This window comes from Gossypium raimondii, chromosome 1 (genome assembly GCF_025698545.1).
Source record: "Gossypium raimondii isolate GPD5lz chromosome 1, ASM2569854v1, whole genome shotgun sequence".
NCBI lineage: Eukaryota > Viridiplantae > Streptophyta > Magnoliopsida > Malvales > Malvaceae > Gossypium > Gossypium raimondii.
The window spans coordinates 37089642-37108009 of record NC_068565.1 but is presented as its reverse complement, the minus strand read 5'-3'; the positions used below and the strand labels follow the sequence as shown (position 1 = coordinate 37108009).

The window sequence follows — 18368 nt, the reverse complement described above, 5'->3', positions numbered from 1 at the left end:
AAAATTATATCCAATATTTAACAATTTTATTATATCACTCTTGGTTTTTCTTTTTAATTAATTTTCACTTATAGTATGCATAAAATAGTATTATTAAGATACTGGAGTGATTGATGGTAAAGGAAGGAAGGACAAACATTTTATATAGAAACGACATAAAATAATCTTTGTAAATGGCTAAAAATCTAAAAGGGAAGAAGATTGTCAAACTTTGATTTGCCATTTGCATGCAGTGAAAACAAACATGCATGCACTCAACCCACCGGTCAAACTCAACCCTACCTTTACCACTTTAAGTACAGCATGCAACTAACCAACCTAACAAACCCTAAATAGATACCCCCATCGTCCTCCCCCCCCTCCCCCCCTTGCGCTTTGTTTCTGTCTTCAAAGAGCAGCTCAGCCGGTGATTCCTAATTAGCGGTGGATAATGAGGAAGCCTTGTTGCGATAAGCGAGACACCAATAAAGGGGCATGGTCCATGCAAGAAGACGAGAAGCTCCTAAATTACATTCGAAAAAACGGTGAAGCTGGTTGCTGGCGCACTCTTCCTCAGGCTGCTGGTTGGTTTCTACCATTTCATTGCATCCGCTACCCTATAATTCAAATCAAGGATGAATCATATATATATATATATGTATGTATGCTAATAATTTATGTTGTTTTGGATTGGTTTAATAATTTAGGGCTCCTTCGGTGTGGTAAAAGTTGTAGGCTGAGATGGATAAACTATCTAAGGCCTGACGTTAAAAGAGGAAACTTTGGTGAAGATGAAGACGACCTTATTATCAAGCTTCACGCACTCTTAGGCAATCGGTAAGATTAAACCCGAAATTGGTATCAACTAAGAATATAAATCTTTTATTACTTCAATATATTGAGTAAAACTAATGATCACTAAATTTGTGTTTAGACTTTTAGAATTTAAACAAATAAAAATAGCTCAGGTAAAGCCTTACTTTTATGCCTTATAAAAGAAATACTATGACTAAATTAAAATACTGTCTTACATTAAGGATAGATTTTGGATTAAGAACGTGCCTGAGGGTATCCTAATAAATGATATCTCATATATTCTTAATAAAATTTATCTCCAAAAACAATGTAATTCAGGTGGTCGTTGATAGCTGGAAGATTGCCTGGACGTACCGACAATGAAGTGAAGAATTATTGGAACTCACATTTACGAAGGAAGCTCATAAACATGGGCATCGATCCAAATAAGCATAGCTTGACCCGCCACAACCGCCCACATCATAATTCCAATACTAACACCAGTGCAAGTGCAACATTAATATCATCTGCTTCAAAACTCCCAAAGTCCCATAAATGCATTGCACCGCCCAACAACAAACCCTGGCGCGACAACGATCAAGCTTCCGATGCCGCAAGTTGCTTGTTGGAAGATGAAGATGATGATAATCTGCCATGCAGTACTACTCAATATCAGCTGCCTGATCTGAACCTAGAGTTGACTATCAGTGTTTCAGCTCCTACGGCTAAACTTGAACAACATATTCATCAGATTCAGGAACCAAACCACAAACAATGCTCCAACATATCAAGTGACCTACGCTTCTCCCCCACTCCCACTCTTCTTCTTTTTCACTAGTCAATTTGCTTCTCCAAGCCCACTTATTTTACCTCAAAATATAATTACATAACTAAGTTAAAATGGAGTTAGGAAGTTGTCATGTGTTTTTTATTCCTTTGGTTAGGTTTTATTTTATTTAATATAATGTCCTAACACATGCCACCTTCCTAACTTTGAATTTAATTCCATGGGAAGTGTTCATCCATCTAAAAAGTTGGATTTAGAATTTGTTTATTCTATAAATTTTGAAAAAAGTCCAATATATGTATATTAGTTAAAGTTGAATATGATTATAATTATTTACATGGTATTATATGGAATAATAAATTTATCATCTAATTAATAAGTGTTGGTTACAGTGATAAATAATATTTCATTCCCACTGAGACAACTCAAGTTTAAGCTTTTAAGATCACATTGTTGGGAAGGACAATCACAAACTCTCGAAAAATTAGTCTTCATAAACCATAAAATAAATTTGAAAAATACCTTAATAGTATATAAAAAAAAAATCTACCAACTAGTGACAATATTTTATTTGTCCATATGAATCCCTAAACTTTGACAACTTTTCTCAAGATCAAACTTGATAACTTTTCCAGTTTTCATCCATGTGACTATGTGACACTCAAATATTACACTACATCATCACCTAAAAAATATTTTTTTAATAAAATTTTATGTGATAATGTGGCACTGTCTCAAAGTGTTACATCATTACAAAACTTTATCTAGTTGAGAAAATTGTCAAATTCAGAAATTAAATATTGTGTTATTTTTTAACTAAATTTATGTCCCAGACTATTTCTTTCAAGGGTTGTGACTATCTCTCTCAACAATTTCATCTCCAATATTCGAACTTAAAATACAATATATTTTAACAAACTTATTAATAATTTATACCCTTTGTCTTCTTTATTCGCCAACTTATACTAAAGAAAAAATTAATACATATATTGTTTTACCATCGTATATCATATACTAGTGAAAATGATCATTTCCTTTTCTTTCTTTCAACCACCCATTTTGTTCTCTTACTTTTCATCCTCTCTCTCTATATAGATTTAGATGTTATATAAATTGACCATTAATCATAAGGATTAAATAAGCTAAGAAAAAAATAAGGAGAAGGAATGGACTTTACTTTTACTTTTGGTCTTAACCTCTAATTTTGTACTGATTTATGTATTCCTAAATTAATTATCATGTAATACTCGGAATGCTATTTTTAATAAAAATAACAAATAGTAAAAGTTTCCTTGTAAAACAAATAGCTCTCTCAAAAAATAACTTTCTTTTTTTTAGTACTATTAATATTTTTACATAAATATTTTGTTATAAAATAAAGAGAGATGTAGAGAATAAAGAACAAAGAAAATATGAAAGCAATAGAGAATGTACTTTATTAATCAAAGGGATGGTTATAATGCTTCATTAAAGTCTCTATTTATAGGCATAAGAAATATAAACGAAGTAGAGATCTAATTCTAATAACTATTAGAATTTAAAGTACATCAAAACTTTATATTGATCATGATGGACATCCACTTAATAAGATATTCATAACACTCCCCCTTGGATGTCCATTGGTAGATAATGTGCCTCGTTAAAACCTTATTAGGAAAAACCTTGTGGGATAAAAACCTAATGAAGGAAAAAGAGTACACAATCTTCTATTACAAGCTGCCTCATTAAAAACCTTTACCAAGAAAACCCAATGGGACAAAACCTTGGTTAAAGGAAAATAGTACAACTTGTTTTAGACTCCCCCTAATGGCAACATTACGTCACACCTTTGAGTTGACGCATTCCAATCTTATGTGGTAGTCTTTCAAATGTTGAAGTTGGCAATGCCTTATTAAAAAGATATGTTAAATTATCACTAGAACGAATTTGTTGAACATTTATATCACCTATTTTCTCAAGATCATGGGTGAAGAATAATTTTGGCGAAATATGTTTTGTTCTATCACCTTTGATGTAACCACCCTTCAATTGAGCTATACATGTTGCATTTTCTTCATATAAGATAGTTTACATATTTTCCTATAAAGGCAAATTACATATCTTCTAGATATGTTGGGTTAATAACCTTAGCCAAACACACTCTCAACTTGCCTTATGCATTGCAATTATTTCTGCATGATTTGAAGAAGTAGTAGTTAATGTTTGCTTTGTCGAACGCCATGATATGGTAGTACCCCCACATGTAAATAAATATCCTGTTTGAGATCAACCTTTATGTGGATTTGATAAGTATTCAACATCAGCATAGCCAAATAATAGGGATTTTGAATCATTTGAATAAAATAAAATCATATCAATAGTCCCTTTGAAATATCTAAATATATGCTTAATTTCATTCCAATGTTTACATGTTAGAGAAGAACTAAATCTTTCTAACAAGTTTATTGCGAAAGTTATATCAAGTATTGTGTTGTTTGCAAGATACATGAATGCCCCTGTGACACTTAGATATGGTACTTCAGGACCAAGAAACTCTTTATCATTCTCACAAGGACAAAATTGATCTTTATTCACATATAATGATCATACAACCATTGGAGTACTTAATTGGTTGCTTTATCCATGTAAAACTTTTATAATATCTTTTCCAAATAAGTTGATTAATGAACATGAATTTCATCTTTTAAATGCTTGATTTGTAAGCCAATATAAAACTTTGTTTTTCCCAGATCTTTCATTTCAAATTCTTTCTTTAAACAATTTATTGTGTTTTGAAGCTCTTCAGAGTTCCAATAATATTTAGATCATCAGCATAAACAACAATTATCACAAAATCGATCCAAAACTTTTATAAAGACACATGGACAAATTAAATCATTTTTGTAACATTCTTTTAACAAGTATTCACTAAGACGATTGTACCACATACGTCTAGATTGTTTTAATCTATATAAACTTTTCTTTAATTTGATTGAGCAATTTTCTCAAAAAACTTTATACCCTTCTGGGATTTTAAATCCTTTAGAGATTTTCATATAAATTTCACTATCAAGTGTACCATGTAAATAGGATGTAACAACATCCATTAGATGCATGTCAAGTTTTTCACATACTGTCAAACTAATAATATATCTAGACATGATTACATCCACCACAGGAGAATATGCCTCTTCATAATCAATGCCGGGCCTTTGCAAAAATCCTTGTGCTACAAGTCGAGCTTTATATCTTACGACTTCATCAATTTCGTTTTGTTTTCGCACAAATACCCATTTATATCCTACTAGTTGTACACCTTTAGGTGTTTGACTATAGGTCCAAAAACTTCATGTTTAGAAAGTGAATTCAATTATGCTTAAATTGCATCTTTCCATTTTGGCCGATCTTTTCTATTTTTTACATTCCTTAGTAGATTTAGGCTTAAGATCCTTATTTTATTTTGTTATTTCAATAGCAACATTATAAGCACAATTGTTGTTGACAAATAGATTTTGTTTTTGTTCCATCTTTTTCTCGTATTGACATAACTTATTGAGATCTTTTTATTTTCATCATTTCCATTTTCACTTTTAGGTACTTGAATCTCTTCTTGAGTTTTATAATTAGTTATGTCATGGGTCTCTTCAGGAACCCCCGCCTCCACTATATGACCATCTTGAATGTTTGCTCCATTTTTTTACGAGGATTTTTATCTTTGGAACCGACTGGTTTTCCACGCTTCATGCATGAATTACTTTCTTTTGCATTAACAGTTTGCCCTATTAGGACATCAATTCGTATTGGAGAATTTTCAACTGGTATGTGAGATTTAATGAATCTGGCAGTTGATTTGTAAAATGAATTATTTGTTGAACTTTTGGTTAACATTGCTTTGTACGAGGATCTTAGACATTAATAATTCATTTCAAGTACTTTATTAATCCAACTTTTTATTCTCCCCCCTAATGTTGAGAAAACTGACAACTCATGTCATAACTAAATATCAAATTAATAGCTCAAAAATATTATAAAGAGACTCATATAAATATACATTCTCAATCTCTTATTATGACCTATCTTTGTGCGTTGTGGTGGAGCAGTTGGAATATATACCACACATCCAAAAATTGTAAGATGGGAAATATTTGGCTCTTGACCAAAAATCAATTGTAATGGGGAGTATTTATAATTTATTCGCTTGATGCGTACAACATGTAAATCAATACAATCTCATGCTGAAATATAAAATTTTTTGTTCTTATAAGTAATGATTTAGCTATTAGTTAGAGGCATTTGATAAACAATTTAGCTAAATCATTTTGTGTGGAACATGAGCTACAGGATGTTCAACTTTTATCCCAATTGACATGCAATAATCATTGAAAACTTGGGATGTAAACTCACCAATATTAGCAAAATGAATTGTTTTAATTCCATAATCTAAAATTAATCATTTAAACAAGTAATCTCGCAAACGACAGGTTGCAAGTTGATAACGCATGTGATTATTTTGTAGATGCATCTACCAAAATCATATAATATCAAAACTATCCACATGGTGGATGAATGGACCCATATTCATTTCAGAAATGTAAGACATTAAATCTCAACTTTAACTAGTGAGTTTCTAAGAATCAATTTTCATTGAGAACAACCAACAAATGAGTATTCTTTAAATTAAAGAATCTTTTGGTTCTTTAATGAATGTCCATATGAATTATCAATTAATTTTTGCATCATATATGATCCAAAATGGTCTAACTGGTCACGCCAAGTAGTAAATGCATTTGTATTAGTAAACTTCTAATTTACTTTAACATGTGTTTCAATTATACTAAATTGTAACAAATTGATAATTCTATTATCATTTCTTTTTAATTTGTATCCACATATAAGTACTATTGTGACATTTACTATTGGAAATGTCCAAACCAATGTGAAGTCTATAATGCCACTAAGTCAATAAATATAATTTCCAAATAATTATATGCAATATTTGCTTCAGGGAATAGCAAATTTTGTGTTTTTAGATATTAATATATTAGTTCTTACGGAGCTTTCAACTAATTTTGTACTATCAAATATTGGAATATTATTTGTTTGTTTCAGTACCAAATAAGATAAATATTTTCTATTTATAATGATAGAATTCATTACTACATTCTCGTATCCTTCCTCAAAGAATATTAACAAAAACAAAATATCATATGTGGCCAATAATATTTCATATCACATTGATAACATAAGTTATCTTTACCCTTTGAAGAGTTATCTTGAGAACTCTTATTGTTCTCTTATTTATTACTATGTTCCCACTTTTAGTGGTCCACGAGTGTATCTTTTATTTTCTTTATGTTTACATTCACTTCGGGGAATGCAACAAATCTGGTAGGACAGACTTCTAAATGTCTCTATTGATTTTTTATTTCATAATCAACATCGTAAACATACGTGGATTTTAAATCAGAATCTATCCATTCATGTTGTCATGATTATTTTCAAATTATAATAAATATGACATAATAAATAAAACATAGTAAAATATACCTGAAGATCTTTAACATCATCGTCATCACCTTAACTATTATCACGAGCATCCATTATGAGATTGAATCTTTCAACATCCTGAAGATTGATTTGTGGGACAACTTCGAAAGATTTTGAAAAACTAGAGAATCATCATGCTAATAACGTGTTATAAAATAAAGAGAGATGTAGAGAATAAAGAACAAAGAAAATATGAAAGAAATAGAGAATATACTTTATTAATCAAAGGGATGATTACAATGCTTCATTAAAGTCTCTATTTATAGGCATAAGAAGTATAAAAGAAGTAGAGATCTAATTCTAATAACTATTAGAATTTAAAGTACATCAAAACTTTATCTTGATCATGATAGGCATCCACTTAATAAGATATTCATAACATATAAATATATTTTTACATAATTCTTTTCCTTTCACCCGGATAGTGGTTGACATAATTTTTACAAGTTACATAATAATAGGTAATTTCAAAAGAGTGAAAAATATTTTTACGAAAATATTTTACAAATATTTAAATTACATACCTATTTCAATATTCCTTTTAAATTTAATTATTTTGATATTTTCGTATTTTTGTCAAATAATGTTCCGTTTGGATGACAAGGGCGAAGTCAAAATTTGTTTTAGGGTCGAAATTAAATTGTAATTTTTACTATAATAAAAATGTAGTTTTTAAATGATTAAATCAAAGTTTTATCATTTTTAGGAAGCTAAAGTACAATTTTACCTTTATTAATTTAAAATTTTAAAAAATTTAACGGGTCAAAATGGAAAGTACTTTGCATTTTAGGGGGACTAGGGCCCCTGCCAGCCCCTAGATTTGCCTCTGTTGGATGAACAATATGATTAGCTCCAAAAAAATAAAAAAAATAAAATGATGGTGAAATTAGTTGTCTGTAAGATTAAAATCAATTGTGAGATATATGTTTGATTTTGCAAATATCATAGTGATAGTGAAATGGGAATGAGCATAACCATTGAGGACATTAATATAAAGAGATATTGTTAAATTATATTTATATTTTTAATGATAATTAAAATTAAAATTTCTTTATTTTATAAGCTTATTTAAATGCTTTAAACAATTAACTAATTTATAAGTACATTTATTTTTATAATAAATAACTTAAAAACTTTTAAATAAAAAATTAAAATAAATGACTAATTCCTTTAAAAAATTAAATAAATTAACTAAATGAAAAGGCTAAACAAAATTGATTTAAAATATAATTAAGAGAACATAAATGAATAAAATAAAATAATTAAAAAATCAAAACTCCATATTTCATATAAGGGATAATGTAATTTCGACCCTTGAACTTAGCAATTAGGTCCCCACTTTGGTACTTGTATTTTTTATTCAGTTTTGTACTTGAATTTAGTAACTAAATTCATTTTAATCTTTGAACATGAAAAATATAAAAGTCTAATGATGTAACACTTTAAGATTGTGCAACATCATTATTTGAAAATTAATATATATATTGTAATGCCTAAATTTCGCCCGGCCCTTAATAAATAAAAGTCCAGTTTTTTTTTACAAGTCCAAAACCAGATAAGGTGGCCCAAAATACATGGCCCAAACTAAAATAAAACAGGCTCAAATACAATGGCCCGAAAAAATTAGAAACCCTAGGGTTTCTAGGTCATCTGCGCCGCAACCACCAAGCTCGTTTGTGCCGTAGCCGAATCTTCACCTGCAAACAAAAGAAAGGAAAGAAAAATCAAATCGAATCAAGATCAAATCAAGCAAATTTCTTGTTTCTATTGTTGTATTTTCATTCGGCTATATAAAGCCATAGACAATACTGTGAAAGGGGCCGGGATTTTCGAAATAAAAAAATGCAAACTACTACTTACGCAATATCAAAAGCAAAGATTGAAGCAAAGGTTGATACTTGCAATTTCTATTTATTTTTCTACTGTTACATGTATTTTTTATTTACGTATGAATAAAATAGATAAGGGAAGGAAGGAAACAACCTGCGTTCGGAGCCTAAACCGTCATGTGCCTCCGAGGTAACTGTCTCCGAGGAAAGACGGTCAGAAACCGAAAGGTTTCTCGAGTTTTTGAGGCGTCTCTGCCTTTATTTTGAAAGTTTTAAGCCCAGATTTGGGCAAAGGGGGTCGAGAAGGCTAAAAGGAGGATTTTTTTCCCCTTTTCCAACCACAACAGATGGTGGTGCCGGCGCTGGAGAACGGCGGCCGGCGCGGTGGCCGGTGATCGTCCGATGACCGACTGATGGTCGGAGGACTGAAGGGCTGAGAGATTTTTTTTTGAAAGATTTGGTTTTTTTTTTTAAAATGGGTTTTGAAATGAAATTTGCTTTTAATTTTGGCTTAAATAGCCAATTGAAAAACGGGCCGTTTTGAGGGGAGGATCGTAGCGTCGACGACCGGACCCGAGATCAGCGTGTTTTTATGCGGAGGGGCAAATTGCGCTTTTAGCCCCTCCGCCTTTAAATATCTTTATAATTAGGTTTTTATTTTTTTTTAAAATTCCCCCTTTAATTTATTTTAATTTCAATTTAACCCTTCTTGAACGACACCGTTTTAGAGGAGAAGGGAAAATTTCTCTTCCAGTCCCTCTATGTAATTCGCGTATTCAATTTAGTCCTCCGGACTTTATTTATTTGTGAAATTACCCCATATTTTTTTATTTGTAATCCAATTTAGTCCTTTTTTCATATTTTCTTCAAAAATCAATATTTTTTTTCTTTTTTTTTTGATAATGCAATTGTTTTTATCTTATCTTATAATTCTTATATGTAATTATTATTATATTGTATATATGTTTTTTAAAAAAAACATGTAGTTATGCCCTTTTAAATTAGTATTTTTTCGCGTATTTATATATATACTTGTTTTATTTATTTAATTATCTTTGATGTTATTTATTTCAAACCTATGTATTTTATGTGTACTTGTATGTATTTTTGTTATTTATTTTAATTATTCGCTTATTAATTTATGTTTGCATATTTTACGCTCATTTATTTTATATCTTTTGCATGTCATTATTTATATTCATTTGTTTGTATTATTTCCATGCTATTATTGTACTTGTTATCATTGTTATTATGACATTTAGCATATAAAATAATGTTACATCATTTTATTTTTATTTTTTAAAAAACTCAAATTTAAAATATAATTTTAAAATTGAGATAATACTCAGATTTAGGATTGCTCAAGGAAATTGAGCCCTAACGTATTGGGTTCGATTTTTTGAAAATCTAACAATCGAGGATTACTCTTTAAACCAACTAAAAACTCATTATTCGGAATTCAACACGTTGTGTCCTAACGTATTGGATGTGACGCATTGATTTCTCGAAATGAAGATTTTTTAAAAATTATAAAGGAAATATTCCGAGTTTGGGATTTTAAAGGAATTGTGCCCTAACGTATTGGGTGTGATTTCTTAAATCTTGGATAAGTGGATGTTCTTTTAAAGTAAATGAAATATTCCGAGTTTGGGATTCTAGAGGATCGTGCCCTAACGTATTGGGTGTGATTTCTTAAATCTTGGATAAGTGGATATTCTTTTAAAGTTTTATTGTACAAGTATTTTGGCCCAATTCATTTTGGGGGGAAAATTAGAATGCTGTGCCCTAATGCATTGGGTGTGGTATCTTCTTTCTCTGAAATAATAAGGGTCTTAATACGTAGCCTTTTAAGTTTTGCTAAGGATTAAGTTTTTCCAAATTCTCGACCTTAAGACATTAATTAATTAACTAGGTACCAATTTTTGGGCATTACGAGGGTGCTAATCCTTCCTCGTACGTAACTGACTCCCGAATTCGTTTTCTAAACTTGTAGATAAATGTTGTTTTTAGGTGATCCAATCACACCCTAATAAAAGATTGGTGGCGACTCCCAATTTTCATTTTTTTTTAAGTCGACACTTAAATTTTTTGTTTTCAAAAAAATGGTTTCGACAGCTTGGCGACTCCGCTGGGGACTTTTTTTTTAAAAAAATAAGAGAGTCGAGCCACAAAGTTGATTAATTTTTGTCTTATGGTCGAGAAAATATTGTTTAAAAAAAACTCATGACATCCTTTTGCATTCATTATCTTCTTGTTTAAATATTGTTTGCATTATACATTTCATGAGTTGAACGTTTTTACCCTTTTAAGTGGGAGTGAGAAGCTATGCCTTCGTGAGGTTTTTACCTCCGTGTAGGGTAGTGGATTGCTTTCGGGATACATCCGTACCTATGTCTTCGTGAGATTTTCATCTCCGTGCAGCCATAGGAAAATGTATTCCCCTGTACTGAACTTGGTCCATATGAGCCTATAATGGGTGAGGATTGAGGAATTTGCTGGTTCGGGTACCTTTACTCTAGAAGCCAAACTTCATATAATGAACCTTAGGAATCCACCCTAGGTAGAGTCATACTAAACCCTAATAGATATCCAATTAGGGATCTTTACTATTTCTTGATTATATCTTGTGTTTCTATGTTATACTGACTTTTGGTGTTTTATTTGCATGACATGACATTTCATTTCATCATAAAAGGCGTCAATCCAAATTCAGTTGCTAGATAGAAGGCTTATCATGGAAAGCAGGTTTCTTGATAAAGTGGAGGACAATGCGGCTGTTCGAATTTGGTCTGAAACAACGCAGCAAGAAAAGGGTGATAGTTTGGCTGATGGGCATGTATGGAGTTATGGGACTTTACGCATATCAGTGTAACTCAAAACAATTTGTAATAATTGAAGGAAATCTGGGTCAGTGGAGTGATGAGGTTAGACAGCTCTTTTATGATAATTATGGGGATCTGCCTTATTTGCTTGATGTGAAGGTAGACAAGCACTTGTTTCAAGCCCTCACCCAATTCTGGAATCCTGCTTATAGTTGCTTTACGTTTGGGAAGGTCGATTTAGTTCCTACGATAGAGGAGTATATGGCTTTACTCCGTTGCTCAAAGTTTCAAGTGGATAGGGTTTATTCGAGAGCGGTAAATGTGCCAACCTTTTCCAAGAAGCTGATGAGTGTAACATGAATGAGTGAGCAGTGGGTTGTCGCACGAATTAAGCAAAAGGGTGATAGTAAGTGCGTTCCTTGGAGAGGCTTGAAAGATGCAATTCTCACACACCCAGATGTAAGGAAAAGGTTAGATGTTTTTGCTTTAAGTATATACGGCTTGGTTGTCTTCCCTAAAGCCTTGGGGTATGTGGATGAAACAGTCACTGATTTATTCGACCGGCTCGATAAGAAAGTTACACCAATTCCAGCAATTTTGGCAGAGACTTTTAGGTCATTGAGTGCATGCCGGAAGATGGGCGAAGGTAGATTTATTGGATGTGCACAGCTTCTACTTGCATGGTTTCACAGTCACTTTTGGAAGGTGGATAAAGTTTCGTATCGGGTTTTCTCTGAAATTTATTCACCACTAAAGGAGATAGTTGTTACGCCCAGGAGAGACGACATTTCGAAGGAGAAGTGAATAGCAATTTTTCAAAATCTTCGAGAGGAGGACATTGAGTGGAGAGCTCCTTGGTTACTTCCAGATGAGATCCTGTATAGGTGTGGTAGTTTTGATTGGGTTCCTTTGCTAGAGGTTTGGGGAGCTACTGGATACGCCCCATTATTGGTGCTAAGGCAATATTGATCAAGGTAATTTATACCTGCGACCCAAGGGATAGCTGATTGTGAATTTTCGTACAAGGATAATGGTTATAGAAAGAAGATTCAAGAGATGGCTAGTGCGTGAAAACAAACTCGCCGAATGAAGAGGCTAGCTGTGGGACCAATGACAACTCCTGAGTATCATCAATGGTGGGCTAGAAGGATTAATGACAATACACCTAAGTTAAATCAGGAAGAAAGCCAGCCAATAGAAGAGCATTTACGAGTCATTCCTTCTGAGTTGGAAATCATAAGGCAAGATTTTGAGAGGAGAAATGCGGATTTGGAGAGAAAGATAGAGCAAATGGAGGCGGAAAAGACGAACTTAAGATTGGATATAGACGTTTAGAAACTTGAAAATGAGAAGTTAAAGAATGAGAAAAACAAGGCTGAGGAAGAGCTGGGTAGTCTGAAGATGGATTATAAAAAAATGCGTTTGTCAATGAGAACTGCTGGGCTGGGAAAGACTTCAGAACAATGGGGAGCAGAAATCCAAGAAGAAAAAGACAAAGCCGATAGATGGGAACAGAAATGTAAGGAGATGCAGAGACGAAATGAAGTCTTAGAAAAGAGTTTGTCAGAAAGCCAAAGGGGAAAAGGCGAACTAAAAGATAGGGTGGTTGTGTTGGAAGGATGTCTTCGTCAATATCGAAATCGAAATTTGGCAAAAGAGTTGAAAGCTAGCTTGAGCAAGATTGAAGAAATGAAGAAAAGAATTGAAGAGTTAGAGACGGAGCTGCAAAATTGTGAGATCCAGATCAAGCATTTGAAAGCAAACGAGAGTCATAGTAATGAACAGCTTCACCATTTTCAAAGTCAAGTTAGAAATAGAGATCATCTTATTGAGGAAGCTGTGGTCCAGATTCGAGAAGTAGCTGACCATATCTGAGACTTTAGCGAGACAGTGACCTGGCGAGTGTGAAGTATGAATTAGAATCGGATCGGGGGCAAGAATTAGCTTTGTTACTTAGAAAGATTAGAGTTCTGGGTACTAGGGCAAAGTCCTATTTGTAATTCACTTTATGTAAAGGAATTTAATTTCTAGTAAAGTTTTCTTATATGGAATTGAATCAAAATTGACGCCTTTTCTGCATTCATTTCATACATTGCATTCATATGTATTAATAAATACATTAAGGGATTCTAATTAATTTAAATCACTCATCAGCTAATCTGGAAACCAACCAACCTACCAAGCACCACTACGGTACCCAATCAAAAACCAATGATATGGATCAAAGAATGGAAAGATTAGAACAAACCTAAAAGGAAATGCAGGAGCTACTTCAAAAGCAAATGAATGAGCAGCAAAAGATGATAGACAAAATGATGGAGTCTCAAGGGAGTATGATGGCTCAGTTAACTCAATGGTTCAACAAAGGAACTGATAAAGGAAAAGGTTCTGTGCTTAATATTGAAGAATGAGACAATGAGGGACTTGTCTATCCTCCGGACTTTACACCCCAACAAGTTGAGATATACCCGCGTAGGTCCTCTGTTACCATTAATCCTCTGGGCGACGCTACAACGCAAATAAATTTCCAGGCGGGATCAGGCTCTAACCCCGGAGCCAACTTTGCTAATCCTGCTATTCCTGATTTTGATGAGACGGCTGGAAAGGAAAAAATGAATGATGAATTGCCAAAACAGCTAGAGGAAAAGTACAAATGGCTGGAAGAGAAATTTAGAGTGATGGAAAGTGCAGAAGGCTACTATGGAATGGATGCTAAAGAATTGAGTCTGGTTCCGGATTTAGTACTCCCTTACAAATTCAAAATGCCAGAGTTTGAGAAATATAATGGAACCAGTAGCCCCGAAGCTCATATTACCATGTTCTGCAGGCGAATGACCGATTACGTCAATAATGACCTACTCTTGATTCATTGCTTCCAAGATAGCCTCACAGGGGTAGCATCCAAGTGGTACAATCGATTGAACCTTACCCAGATTAATTCATGGAGAGATTTGGCACAGGTGTTCATAAAGCAGTACAGCCATGTGACTGACATGGTACCTGATAGGATCACTCTGTAGAATATGGAAAAGAAACCAGGTGAAAGCTTTAGGCAATATGCGCAGAGATGGAGGGAGGTTTCCGTACAAGTTCAGCCGACTCTTCTAGAAAGAAAGATGACGATGCTTTTTGTCAACACATTGAAGGCACCATTTATTACACATATGTTAGGGAGTGCTACTAAGAGTTTTTCCGACATAGTTATGAATGGTGAGATGATAGAAAATGCTATCAGAAGTGGGAAAATAGATGCTAGAGAAAGTAACAGAATGGCGGCCTCGAAGAAGAAAGAGAACGAGGTTAACAACACGAGTTCATATTCAAAGATAGTTACAGTGAATCAGCCGAGAAAAATGGCTGTTAACCAGCAAGGATCGTCAAAGCAGAGATCTGATACAAGATAAAATACAGAGAAAATTCAATTTACGCCAATTCCAATGACGTATAGGGAGCTATATCAGAATCTATCCAATGCACACGTGGTTACCCCTTTCCACTTGAAACCACTACAGCCTCCATACCCCAAGTGGTACGATGCAAATGCACGGTGCGACTATCACGCGGGAATTGAGGGGCATTCTATAGAACATTGTACGGCGTTCAAAGAGGTGGTGGAAAGACTTATAAGCTTGGGCGTGGTAAAATTAGATGATTCACCCAATACAGAAAATCCGTTACGTGATCATAACAGAGTGAACATGATAGGTGGGAGCATGGGTAGAAAGATCAAGGAAGACATATCAGAGGTGAAAATTCCTTTGAGGTGGGTCTGGAAAAATATGGTGAAAAGGGGATTGATCATCCCGAGTTCAGAGAAACGCTTCGAAAGAGTGGAAAATTACTGTGAGTTCCATCACGAGGAGGGACATAAAATCCAAGAATGCGCAGAATTCAGAGCCTTTGTTCAAAACCTGATGGATAACAAGGAGATGAAATTTTATGAAGAAGTTAAGGAGGAGGGAAGCATTTGCACATCAGAGGCTTCGAAGGTTCCAAGAGTAGTATAGCCTGTGGTCATTATCTCGTGACCCAAGAAGGATGAGGTGAGAACTCCAGCAATGCCAAGGATCATAATAAAGAAACCAGCAACCTTTCCTTACCAAGACAGCAAGAGGGTTCCATGGAGCTACGAGTGCAATACAACTGTCCTAGGAAAAGGGATTTCAAAGAGCCAGTGTGTGAGGGCCAATCCAGAATCTATGAAAGAGGCCATAATAGAGGAGCAAAAAGGGAAAATAGCTGAGTTAGTGAAGGAGGAGGAAGCTGTGGAATTCCTCAAATTTTTAAAGCATAGTGAGTATAATGTTGTCGAGCAGTTGCATCAACAACCAGCCCGCATATTTGTACTGTCCTTACTCTTGGATTCCGAAGTACATCGAAATGCGTTGATGAAGATGTTAAATGAGACTTATGTGTCCAAAGATATTTCTGTCAACAAGCTAGATCGGTTGGTCAATAATATTAGTGCTGGTAATTTCATATTTTTTAATGATGATGAGATACCTCCTGGGGGCATGGGATCTACCAAAGCTTTGCTTATTACTGCACGATACAAGGGGCATATTTTGCTAGGAGTATTAATTGACAATGGATCAGCTTTGAACGTACTGCCATTATTCACACTTAACAGGCTACCCATAGACAGATCGAATATGAAAACCTATCAAAATGTAGTGAAGGCGTTTGACGGTACAGAAAGGAAGGTCATGAGAAGAATTGAGATACCCCTACTGATCGGCCCAATAGTCTATGAGGTAGATTTTATTGTGATGGACATCAAACCTTCCTACAATTGTTTATTAGAAAGACCATGGATACATTCGGCAGGGGCAGTACCGTCATCATTACATCAGATGTTGAAGTTAGTGTCAGATGGTCGGCTAGTGACAATAAAAGCCGAAGAGGATATAATAGCAGTTGTATCCATTGAAACGCCATATGTAGAAACCAATGACGAGTCGATAGAGTGCTCATTTCGATCTTTGGAGCTTGTAAATGCGGCATTTGTTCCTGAAGGGAGCAGAATTTTAGTGCCAAAATTATCCAAAACTACAGAGATGGGTTTACAGTTGTTGATGGGAAAAGGAGCTTTACCCGGAAGAGGGCTAGGGAGATATCTTCAAGGGAAAACTGAGGTTCCGGTGTTGAAAGAAAAGCAGGATAATTTTGGCTTAGGATACAAGCTAGATAGAGGACAGAGAAGGAAGGAGATAGAGGACAGGCAGGAAAGAAGAAGGGCGCGTTTAAATGGGGAAGAAGTTAAGTGGGAGCCAATGATAATTCCCCACATATCCAAAACTTTCGTATCTGGAGGAATTATTCATCAGGAGAGAAAGAAATCGGTTAAGAGGATGTTGGGAGATATGCACATTAATGCCATTCATGAGCTTGGGAATGAAGAGAGAAGTTGGCTGGACATTCGTCCTTATGAGCCTAGGAGTGTTCTAGACAATTGGACTGCGGAAGAAATACCTAAAGTCTTTAGAACTATCTCAGAGTAATATTCAAAACAAACTTGTTGTTTTAGCCTAGAAATGACAAGAATTCTTTTGTGAAATAGGCTTATGTTTAAAAATCATTATTTTAATAAAATACATCTTTGCAATTGTTTCGAGTAAATATTCTTTCATTCTTTCATACGCCTAAATATATTCTTTCATTACATAAATAATTGTACATAAATTCATACATTCTTTTGTAACCATAATAGGTCTCTGTGTATCAATGACATGAATGACACTGCTACGAGCTCAGAGTGCCCTTTTGAACGAAACGTGTGTCTAGAGGAATCGTACGACTTTGAGGGTGATGAAGAGGGTGATTTATCTTTGGACTTGTTGAGGATGGTGGAACAAGAGGAAAAGCAAATCCTACCTCACAAAGAGTCAGTAGAAGTTGTGAGTCTGGAAGAAGGGAAGGAGGTGAAAATTCGAACTGAAATTCTCGCAAAGACAAGACGAGACCTCATTGAATTACTCCATGAATTCAAAGATGTCTTCGCATGGTCATACCAGGATATGCCTGGATTAAGTGCTGACATTGTAGTGCATCGCTTACCCATAAAAGAGGATTGTAAACCAGTTCAACAGAAGCTCAGAAGAATGAGGCCTGATATTGTGCTCAAGATAAAGGAGGAGGTTAAGAAACAATTTGATGCTGGTTTTTTACAGGAGGTCAAATATTTTGAGTGGGTAGCTAATATCGTCCCAGTTCCTAAGAAAGATGGAAAAGTACGGATGTGCGTCGATTATAGGGATTTGAACAAAGCAAGCCCAAAGGACAACTTCCCATTGCCACATGTTGATACTCTGGTGGATAATACGGCGGGATTTTCGTTGTTTTCTTTTATGGATGGGTTCTCAGGATATAATCAGATAAAGATGCATCCAGAAGATATGGTAAAGACTACGTTCATTACTTTATGGGGAACGTTTTGCTATAAGGTAATGCCATTTGGATTAAAGAACGCGGGAGCAACATATCAGAGAGCCATGGTAGCCTTGTTCCATGACATGATGCACAAAGAAATCGAGGTGTATGTTGATGATATGATTGCCAAATCCAAAACAGAGGAGGAACATGTGCAGGTCCTGAAAAGATTGTTCTTAAGATTAAGGAAGTTTCAGCTCA

General features: G+C 34.2%; 1 protein-coding gene across 1 annotated transcript; it reads left to right on the top strand.

Annotated features, from left to right (window-relative positions):
* The first annotated feature begins 335 nt into the window (after positions 1-335).
* Positions 336-1895, top strand: LOC105785724 (myb-related protein 308). The gene is made up of 3 exons (XM_012611855.2): positions 336-563; positions 687-816; positions 1114-1895. Exons 1-3 carry the CDS (start codon positions 431-433, stop codon positions 1610-1612), a joined length of 762 nt encoding a protein of 253 aa, XP_012467309.1. The 5' UTR covers positions 336-430; the 3' UTR covers positions 1613-1895.
* Positions 1896-18368: the final 16473 nt, after the last annotated feature.